General features: G+C 38.5%; 3 protein-coding genes across 4 annotated transcripts; 1 reads left to right on the top strand and 2 right to left on the bottom strand.

The window, feature by feature from the left end:
- LOC111796023 (syntaxin-71-like) lies at window positions 1–2,005 on the top strand. The gene is made up of 9 exons (XM_023678707.1): window positions 1–343; window positions 432–557; window positions 647–806; window positions 888–973; window positions 1,216–1,284; window positions 1,375–1,419; window positions 1,507–1,569; window positions 1,645–1,721; window positions 1,813–2,005. The coding sequence occupies exons 1-9, from the start codon at window positions 188–190 to the stop codon at window positions 1,832–1,834; spliced, it is 804 nt and encodes a 267-aa protein (XP_023534475.1). The 5' UTR covers window positions 1–187; the 3' UTR covers window positions 1,835–2,005.
- Window positions 2,006–2,955: 950 nt separating this feature from the next.
- LOC111796031 (ABC transporter F family member 4-like) lies at window positions 2,956–5,182 on the bottom strand. The gene is made up of 4 exons (XM_023678722.1): window positions 4,678–5,182; window positions 4,447–4,531; window positions 3,254–3,295; window positions 2,956–3,168 (listed from the first exon to the last, which is right to left on the bottom strand). The coding sequence occupies exons 1-4, from the start codon at window positions 5,155–5,157 to the stop codon at window positions 3,086–3,088; spliced, it is 690 nt and encodes a 229-aa protein (XP_023534490.1). The 5' UTR covers window positions 5,158–5,182; the 3' UTR covers window positions 2,956–3,085.
- Window positions 5,183–5,566: 384 nt separating this feature from the next.
- Window positions 5,567–8,661, bottom strand: LOC111796024 (probable pyridoxal 5'-phosphate synthase subunit PDX2). Of its 2 annotated transcripts, none has more exons than XM_023678709.1 (7): window positions 8,463–8,661; window positions 8,194–8,321; window positions 7,789–7,876; window positions 7,630–7,703; window positions 6,751–6,942; window positions 6,234–6,328; window positions 5,567–5,864 (listed from the first exon to the last, which is right to left on the bottom strand). In XM_023678709.1, exons 1-7 carry the CDS (start codon window positions 8,515–8,517, stop codon window positions 5,744–5,746), a joined length of 753 nt encoding a protein of 250 aa, XP_023534477.1. In that variant the 5' UTR covers window positions 8,518–8,661; the 3' UTR covers window positions 5,567–5,743. The 2 variants fall into 2 exon arrangements, with proteins under 2 accessions (XP_023534477.1, XP_023534476.1); XM_023678708.1 differs by having other exon boundaries at window positions 8,415–8,653.
- Window positions 8,662–9,755: the final 1,094 nt, after the last annotated feature.

The following is a 9,755-nucleotide window of genomic DNA, read 5'->3' as shown; positions in this document are numbered from 1 at the left end:
CCTGCATCTTCGAAACCGCTTTGTACGGTGGACGTCTCAGAGTGCGAGAAGAGAAGGGGTTTGATGGATATGTCCCAAATGAAGAACAAACCATCTTCCGACCATTTCTATCTCCAAATCTCTGCCTTCTTCTTCTTCTTCTTCCTCCAGCCCTTCTTCTTCTTCTGCATCTGCTCGCGACGCCAAAATGACCGTAATCGACGTCATCTTCCGAGTCGATTCCATTTGCAAGAAATACGAGAAGTATGATGTCGAGAAACAGCGCGAGCTCAATGCTTATGGTGATGATGTTTTTGCTCGCCTCTACGCCGCCGTCGAACTCGAAATCGAAGCCGCTCTCCAGGTTTAAGTCCTTTTATTCTCCCCGTTGTCTAGTTTTCTTCTTTGATAACCTATCCTATTGTTTTGATTCAAGATTGATTTGGTTTTAGAAATATGAGAGTGCCTGTACGGAGAAGAATAGGGCTGCTGCAGTTGCGATGAACGCTGAGGTTCGGCGGAAGAAGGCCCGATTGATGGATGAAGTTCCCAAGCTTCATAAATTGGCTCGCAAGAAGGTGAAAATCTTCCCCCTCTTTGTTTTATTTGATACTAGGGATTTCTCTCCTTCTCGTTTCGTTTTTTGATCGCCATGGATGTGGTTCAGATTAAAGGGGTTCCGAAAGAAGAGCTTGAGGTCAGAGGTGATCTTGTTCTTGCGCTTGAAGAGAGGATTAAAGCGATTCCAGATGGGAGTACGACAGGCAAACCATCTGGAGGATGGGCCTCCACCTCATCTAACAATATTAAGTTTGATTCAACAACAGGTTTGACTCCATTTCAATGAAGCTTGAGATATGTTTGTTCATTTTTGTTGTTTGGCTTTGATTGTTTACGACCCACTTTAGATGGACACTTCGAGAGCGAGTATTTCCAACAAAGCGAAGAATCGAGTCAATTTCGACAGGAGTATGATATGCGGAAGATGAAACAGGCATGTGAGTTTCTTTACTACTTTTCTGCATTGGAAATTAGTTCTAAGACAGAACGCATAGATTATTAAAGTTAAATGGATAAATGCTTTGGGGAGGATTGTTGGGTTGGAGTTCACATGGGCTAATGGGCTAATTTAGAGGATGATCATGAGTTAATGTAATTTCAATGGCTTATCAGTTTTGCTATATGACAATGTGGCTGTGCTTAGTTTTATCATCTGTGTTTGCTTCATCTTTGTAGGACGAAGGTCTGGATGTCATATCTGAAGGGTTGGATATGCTGAAAAATCTAGCCCATGATATGAATGAGGTCAGTAGGGAAAAACAACGAACACACATAAATTGGTGGTTAATAGCTCTGTTTAGGGCCATCTAATTAGGGTTTTATCCTTGTTTTTAGGAATTGGATAGGCAAGTTCCATTAATTGACGAGATTGACTCAAAGGTATAACTTAGAATTTTGTTTGGTTTGAGATTATTATGCATATGATAAGTGTATCTTAGGTAGCTCTGTTTTTTGACGTTGTTATAGGTAGACAAGGTGACTAATGAGATGAAAAACACCAATGTTAGGCTCAAGCAAACACTGAATGAGGTAATTAATGTTACAGAAAGCAAGCATTGAGTTAATAAACAGACCCTTATACTGTGGTTTTGTAATTGAATGAAGGTGAGATCCAGCCAAAACTTCTGCATCGATATCATTCTTCTCTGTATAATTCTTGGAATCGCTTCTTACTTGTACAAGTGAGTTCTCTGATTCTGCGAAATTCTCATTAATGGCTATCAAATTCAAGAGATAGCAAATCTGGGTAACGCTTGGCATGTTTTTGTGCAGTATATTGAGCGGAAATGGTTGAATTATGGGCTGACCATGAGTTACGAGGTGACATGGAGGCATTATTCATTCATCAACTTCAATACTACATGTCGAGACCTGCAGCCGTGTACAATTTCTTTATTTCAGTGGCTGGATAATTTGTAAAACATATCCCATTTTCACTATGGCTATATCAAGGAAGAAGTTAAATTTTTTTGTTGCCTTTAGTTTCTGCTTCTCTGCAGTTGGATTTGTCTTTGTTTGAGGGACGAGAGCACGAAANTTTTTTTTTTTTTTTTTTTTTTTTTTTTTTTTTTTTTTTGAGTTGTTGAAATTGGAGTTGGAATATATTTGAGCAACAAAATAGTTTCCTTCTATCTCATTTCAATCCCGGGAAAGAAAACGAAAACAAATTTTGTAGTTTCGAAAACAAATTTTGTAGTTTCGAAAACAAATTTTGTAGTTTCGAAAACAAATTTTGTAGTTTTCTGGTTATTAAGAACATACATAGAAACATAAAACGATTACATAATAAGATAAATGGAATGATACTAAAAATGTAAGAGTCCCAGCTTGGTTGAGGAGAAGAACGAAATACCAGGAGTGTAGAAACCTTCTTCCCCTATCAAACACGTTTTAAAGCCTTGAGGGAAAACTAAGCCCAAAAAGGACAATATCTGCTAGCAGTGGGTGGGTTTGAGCCGTTACAAATATTACAGAGCCGAACACCGAACGATGTGCCAGTGAAGAGGTTGTTTCCCGAAGGGGATAGACACAAGGTGATGGGCCCGTAAAAACACTGGGCTCCAAAAGGGGTGGATTTAGTGGTGGTCCCACATCGGTTAGAAACACCGAGCTCCAAAGGAGTGGATTTGGTGGTGGTCCCATATCGATTGGATAAAGGAACAAATGCAGCGAGAATGTTGGCCCCGAAGGGGTGGAATGTGAGAGTCCCACATTGGTTGGGGAAGAGAACAAAACACCCTTAAAGGGTGTGGAACTTTCCCCTAGCAAATGCATTTTAAAGCCCTAAGGGGAAGCCCAGAAGGAAACCCCAAAGAAGACAATATCTTCTGGCAGTGGGCAGTGGGCCTAGACCGTTACAAAAAAAAAAATAATTAGGGTCCTAAAGTTTTCTTTCCCCTTAGAAAACAAAAGAAATAGAAAATAAAAACTTTGCTAATAACTTTGGTAAGAATTCCTGTTATTAAGGTACAAACTGTACGGAGGAAAATAAAGATGACTAAATATAACACATACAAAGAAGAAGATGAAGTATGGAGTTGAAATATCAAGACGCCTCGCCTTTCCCCGACTCTGCCATGCCTATCTCCTTTACTGCATCTTCAAATTTTAATTTTTCAGGGACAAAATCTGGAGAGGAAAAAAATAGTGACGTTTCATGAGGAGTCTCTATAATAGTAGTTGAGAATATGAAGATGGGATGTATAAATAGTACCTGAAAGAAAGTCATATCGTTTCCTTTTGCTAACTACTGATGCTGCAACGACAGAGGATAATCTTATTACTGCCATTCTAGAAATTGTCTCTTCAAAAGCATAAAGTAATGCACTGATAATACAAATCAGTGATTCTCCACAGAATACCATGATAGATAGAGGCTGATAATTCAAGTCCCTTAACCAAGTAATTGGAGTAACCTAAATCTAAGGTCGTAATCCATGTTTGCCTATGACCATGATCGTGGATATTACTCGTCAATAAATGACCATCATGCTGCTATTCACTTTTGCAGCATGAATACAGAAAGAAAGAAGCACGATTGAAAATATAACTGCCCAAGTCCACCGCTAGTAGATATTGTCCTCTTTGGGCCTTCCCTTTTGGCCTTCCCCTCAAGGAAATTAAAATGTGTCAACTAGCGAGAAGTTTTCACACCCTTATAAAGAATGTTTAGTTCCCCCTCTCTAACTAATGTGGGATCTCACAATATCAGAGCCAGACACCAAAGGGCGGTGAACACCGAGTGGTGTGTTAGCCGAGTGGTGTGTTTGCGAAGACGCTAAGCCCTGAAGGGGGTGGATTGTGAGATCCCACATTAAGCCCTGTAGGAGGGTGGACATCAGGCAGTGTGCCAACGAAGACATTGAGCCCCAAACGGGAGTGGATTGTGAGATCCCACATCGATTGGAGAGGGGAACGAGTGCCAGCGAGGACGCCGTCCCCCGTAGGGGGGTGAATTGTGAGATCCCATATTGGTTGGAGAGGGGAACTAAGCATTCCTTACAAAGGAGTGAAAACCTCTCCCTAACATACGAGGGAAAGCCCAAAGAGGACAATATCGACTAGCGGTACACGAACAGAAAACATTGCAGCTCACAAAAAAGTTAAAAGCTCTGTCATGATGGGAATACGCTAGTGGAGTTGTAATCCCCTCCACTATTTCAGGTCCAAGCTTTCCCTTTTCTAATACACAATTGGTATGAAATATACTATGATATAATTCACAGGTCTATCCTTCTTTTTAGATCAAAACCAGACAACAAATGTAAAGGTAAAACAGTGAGAATCCAAGCAAGAGATGCAAATAAGCATTGACCATAATGGATGGGACAAAGTTATTGCATTTTACGCACTATAACAACGAATAAAGATAGACTTCAGCATTAGAATAGAGAGTAGAAACATTACATAGATGCTTGTAAGCAAGAGACTTCTTGCGATCCCGAGCACAGCAAGCATACGCATCTTTGCAAAATTGTAAAAGAAACATCTCCTGCACCAGTGAAGAAGTTTGCAGACATAAGCAGATCAAATTTTAGAAACAATTCCACCAACGAGAAAATACCTAATTCTTCAAATAGAGCTAAAATCATACAATTTAGGGTGCTTGCGCGTGTGGGGGAAGTGGTGAGGGCTTACCGTAGCTTTGTTGACGAGAAATAGAGCTTCCTGATTTATACGAAAGTCAGAATTTTCATCCCTCGTGATTTTCTTGATCCGCTGCATAGGGAATGTATAAATCTTCTCCTGGACCTCTTCCTCTTCCTCTTCCTCTTCCTCTTCTTGTTCTGCATATCCATTCTCTTCTTTCTTCACATGGTTCCACTTTCCTACCTTCGATTTCGAGGTCTTGGCTTTTTTACTTGTGGTTTCGGCTCTTTCCTCGCCGGCATCCTCCTCTTCCGACGCGGAACCTGGAGCAGAAATAAATACGGCGTCGTCCTCCTTCACAGAGCCATTATTCGAATGCTTATTGCTGTAAATCTTCTTCTTCTTCTTCTTCGAATCGTTCTTATCTGATTTTCTGGCGTTGAGGGTTTTGGTGGTTTTGGTAGCTGGCTTCGACGTTCCCGCTTCTTTGCTCTTGATTTCGGTACTTGATTTTTTGGTCGAAGCCATTGTTAAAGTTCGGTGTTTGGGTTCTTTGTCACGACGGATTTAACCATGATTTTGTGTTTTTGGGCCCTCCGTTGGGCCGATTTGGGCGGCCCGTACAATCGGCCCAAAAAAATGATAATAAGAATGGATTAATTATTAATACAACTTTTTTTTTTTTTTTTTTAATTTGGGTTAGAATCTCAATTTAAATTTAGAATACATTATTTCAATGTAGATTCTACATTTTTTTTAATTATTTTAAATTCTAAAAAAAATTAAAACAACCAGGCATTTAAAAATAAAAAATACAATTTTTAATTAAATAAAACATCCTCTATTTTTTACATACTGAACTCTGAGTGATATACAGTATTTTTATTTTTATTTTTAAATTAAGACTATAATTTCCAAAAAAAAAAATATATATATATAATTAAAATATTGTTCTTTAAAATAATGCGTCGTGAAAGTGAGTACTTTGGTGAAGCATCTCCTATAAGGAGGATAAAGCATGGTGCAAATTACAGAATAGATAAAAGATTGAACCTGCAATGAAACTTGAAAAATGTAAAACTGAGTTGAGAAGGAGGGGTTCATTTGGTTTAAGCTAAAGAAAAATCGGAAGGTCGATGTTCGATCGTTCGAATCTCGAATTGTCAACTCCTATGCTTGCTATGCTACTTGAAGATCCTTCAACATCACCAGCCATCTTCAAAAAGTAACTGTGCCTGCATAATTCATCGTTATTAACTCAATTGAGATGCATAATTCATCGTTATTAACTCAATTGAGCTGCATAATTCATCGTTATTAACTCAATTGAGATGCATAATTCATCGTTATTAACTCAATTGAGATGCATAATTCATCGTTATTAACTCAATTGAGATGCATAATTCATCGTTATTAACTCAATTGAGCTGCATAATTCATCGTTATTAACTCAATTGAGATGCATAATTCATCGTTATTAACTCAATTGAGATGCATAATTCATCGTTATTAACTCAATTGAGATGCATAATTCATCGTTATTAACTCATGAGATGATCATCATAATATTAAGTGATGTATTTCAAGGTAAAACTACACTATACCATCTATTATCTGATGTTAGTTCGGGATGGAAGGCAGTTGCGAGCAAGTTCCCTTGCCTGACTGCTACAATCACTTTGTCTTCTGCACCTTTTTCCTGAGATATTCAAACCGCAGTGTCAAGGGATAGGAGGAAAACGAACGCAAAAGCAAACTCCAGTGGAGACATGTAACAGCCCAAGCCCAAATCCATAGGTCCTAGGATCGAAACTTGGCTCTAATACCATTTGTAACAGCCAAATCCCACCGCTAGCAGATATTGTACTATTTGGGCTTTCCCTTTCGGACTCCCCTCAAGGTTTTCAAAACGCGTCTGCTAGTGGGAGGTTTCGACACCTTTATAAAGAATGATTCGTTCTCCTCCCCAATTGGTGTGATCTCGCAAGACAAATGAGCTTATAGTCTGAAACTTTTGCCTCATGTATACAGATAACAATCATTTAGACGTACAAATTAGTGGCAATAGCAGTGTATAGATCATACGAGATCAAGGAATGATGAAAGAAAACAACAACAAACCTCTTTGCCTTCACCAGAGGAATTTGAATGCAAGGCAGAGTTTGAAGAGACAGGGCAGTGAGCCAGCACTTGTACTTCTGGCCCCACATCAAGAATTGCAGGAGCTCGGATGAAAACTCCACGGAATGTTTCTGGACCGCCTTCCGTGGACACGAGCTCTGGAATTGATAGCTCCGTTTCGAAGCTTTGAAGCTAGATAATCATGATCTTCTTAAATTAGGAAAATCTGAACTCAAGAAATTGACAGTGAAAATAAAGCGAACTTCAACATCAAGTTAAAGGGGCTTGCTATACTTTTTAGTAATACTGGTATTCAGGAAAAGAAAGTGAACATTCGGAAACAAAATCTAAGCAGAAGTTCATTGGATAACGGTGTTTGGATCAGCTTATGTACAACAGAAACCATCGAGGATTAATTCCACACTTCAACTAAAACTTTATAACAGCTCAAGCCCACTGCTAGGAGATATTGTTCTCTTTGGACTTTTTCTTTCAGCTTTTCTTTCAAGGTTTTTAAAACGAGCTACTAGAGAGAGGTTTTCACACCATCCACCCCCCTTCAAGGCCCATCATTTTTATTGGCACTCGTTCTCACAAACTTCATTTTACCAGTTCTCATGATGCTTATCATACGGAGGATTTAGACCAAGTACGTGCGTTTTTTATGGGACAAAGTCATTATTTGAGTTGATACAAAGTCATTTTTTGATGGGACAAATCCATGTCTGCAACAAAACAACACAGGCAGAGGCCGCCTTCATGCAAATTTGATTCCTAATATCCTATGCATGTTCTGTACTAATTCCCAAGGTTCTTTTGTTTACCAGATATTGCTCATCCATTTTGACAGCACAACCCAACATGAGAAACCAGAGTTACCTGACTACCAAAGAAGTTTCTGTGAACGGTACAATCCAGCCCTCCAACAAGCTCCTGTCCACCGGTTTTCTGTCCTGAAAATACATGTATATACTGTATCCAATCAAGTTTGAAACACATTTCAAGCATTTTATTGAGGGAAAATGGAAGGAAGTCTACCAGTAGCTTTGTTTGCCAAAAAGATAAGCCCAGCACAGGTGCCCCAGACAGGCTTCCCCATTCTGACGAACTCTCGAAGAGAGGGAAACTGCAATACACAAAAATACCACAATATAAATACTATACTCGATTTTAGTTCTATCTATTATCAGAAATTAACCAATCCAGAGTTACACAGACGATCGTTTCATACATTTGGGATGTTGGTATGTCTAACCCGATAAAATAGCGTTCAACAAATTTTAAATTAAAGATTACATTTCTGTTTGGTTCACGATTGAATGCAAGATCTTACAACTTTTCCCCTTACTCACGTGTTCGCTCTTAATGTATTTCGGCCAAACTAAAGAAAATCTTTAAAGACGAATACAGATGTAGCAACGTCTAAAGAAAAGAGGAACAAACCAAATTATGGAGCTCCGCCAGTTTGGCCATGGTGGTGCTTTCCCCTCCAGGAATAATCAGAGAAGCTACATCAAGAAGCTGCTCGGGCTTCTTTATCTCTACGCTCTTCACTCCGAGCCTTCTCAAAGCTGCGCGCCACAATCAATTAAGGCCGAAAACTCGTAATAAGAAAAAGATAACGAAATGAAAGGAAATGAAATATCCGTAGAAACGCCTATTACAGATGGAGCTAGCGATAGAGAAGAAGGAGGAGGAGGAGGAGAAAATGCCTGCGATGTGCTCGTTATAAGATCCCTGCAATGCTAGGACGCCGACGGTCGCCATGTTAGGGAATTGGAGCGTTCAGTGGCTCTAGAAGCCGCCGAGCTCCGGCTCCGGCGACGAAAAATCAGGCAGAGAGAGGGAGTGAAAGAGAGATTCAGAAACGTGTATTAATTGAACACTTCGAACCTTCAACTTAACCCTTCTAACTCTTAACCGCGGTTTAATAATTTATTCAAGGAATTTAAAAATATTTGTATTCTTCTAAATAATTCTCAATTAAAAAACGTGCTCAATGAGTAACTCAGTTCAAAATAAATTGTTTAAAACATGTTTTTATAATGGACAAAATTTTAAATATATATAAGTTAAATTAATAAAAATTATTTTCGACTTTGTCTTATAATAATATTCTTAAATATATATAAGTTAAATTAATAAAATGTCTTATAATAATATTCTTAAATATATATAAGTTAAATTAATAAAATTATTCAGATTTGCGCAGGTTTTCAAAGTTCATGGGAAATAAAATGAAATAAAAAAAAGTGTAGATAAATAATTTTTTAAATTTTATATTAATCAGATTTGCGCAGGTTTTCGCAGGTTTTCAAAGTTCATGGGAAATAAAAAAAAAAGGTGTAGAAAAAGAAAAAGTGGTTGTAGGACTACCCACCAAGCATTATTGGGCCCATGGAGAACCGGCCCGCTATCCCTTCCACCGACAGGAGAGGGAGGTTACGTTGCTCTGTGAAACCAGCCTCACGCGGTTTCCTCCATCTCTAAAGGACGCTGCCCTAGGGCCTTCGCCCAAGCACAACGGCCCAACTCCATACTTGGAACGAACAGGCCAGATATTTACTCCATGGGCTCTACCCATTGGGCTGAGCCAACCTCCAACCACTTTAATACCCCCATTTGAGTTACAAGCTCGCATTACCAAGCTCGGTGATTGCATGTGACGCAATGCCAACTTATAAAGACTACCTTTAATGTCAAATCTAGCAATGTGGGATACCTTTAAAATTTAAATTGGTGGAAAACTATTTTTTTTTTCTTTTTTCTTTTTTCTTTTTTCTTTTTCTTTTTCTTTTTCTTTTTCTTTTTCCAACCCAAAAAGATAATGCAATTCCTCTGGTGCCCCACCCATTATAAAAAAAAAGACAATGAAATTAATAAAATTGAATAATCTTTCTTTTAGATAAAAATTTTGACTAAAAATCAGATAATGAAATATAATAATTTATGGTACATGTTTTTACCTTCCTAGTTTTAAACCACTTTCACTAAAAAAAAATTAA

Source organism: Cucurbita pepo, chromosome LG05 (genome assembly GCF_002806865.2).
Source record: "Cucurbita pepo subsp. pepo cultivar mu-cu-16 chromosome LG05, ASM280686v2, whole genome shotgun sequence".
Classification (NCBI taxonomy): Eukaryota; Viridiplantae; Streptophyta; class Magnoliopsida; order Cucurbitales; family Cucurbitaceae; genus Cucurbita; species Cucurbita pepo.
This window is presented reverse-complemented; position numbering and strand designations above follow the sequence as displayed.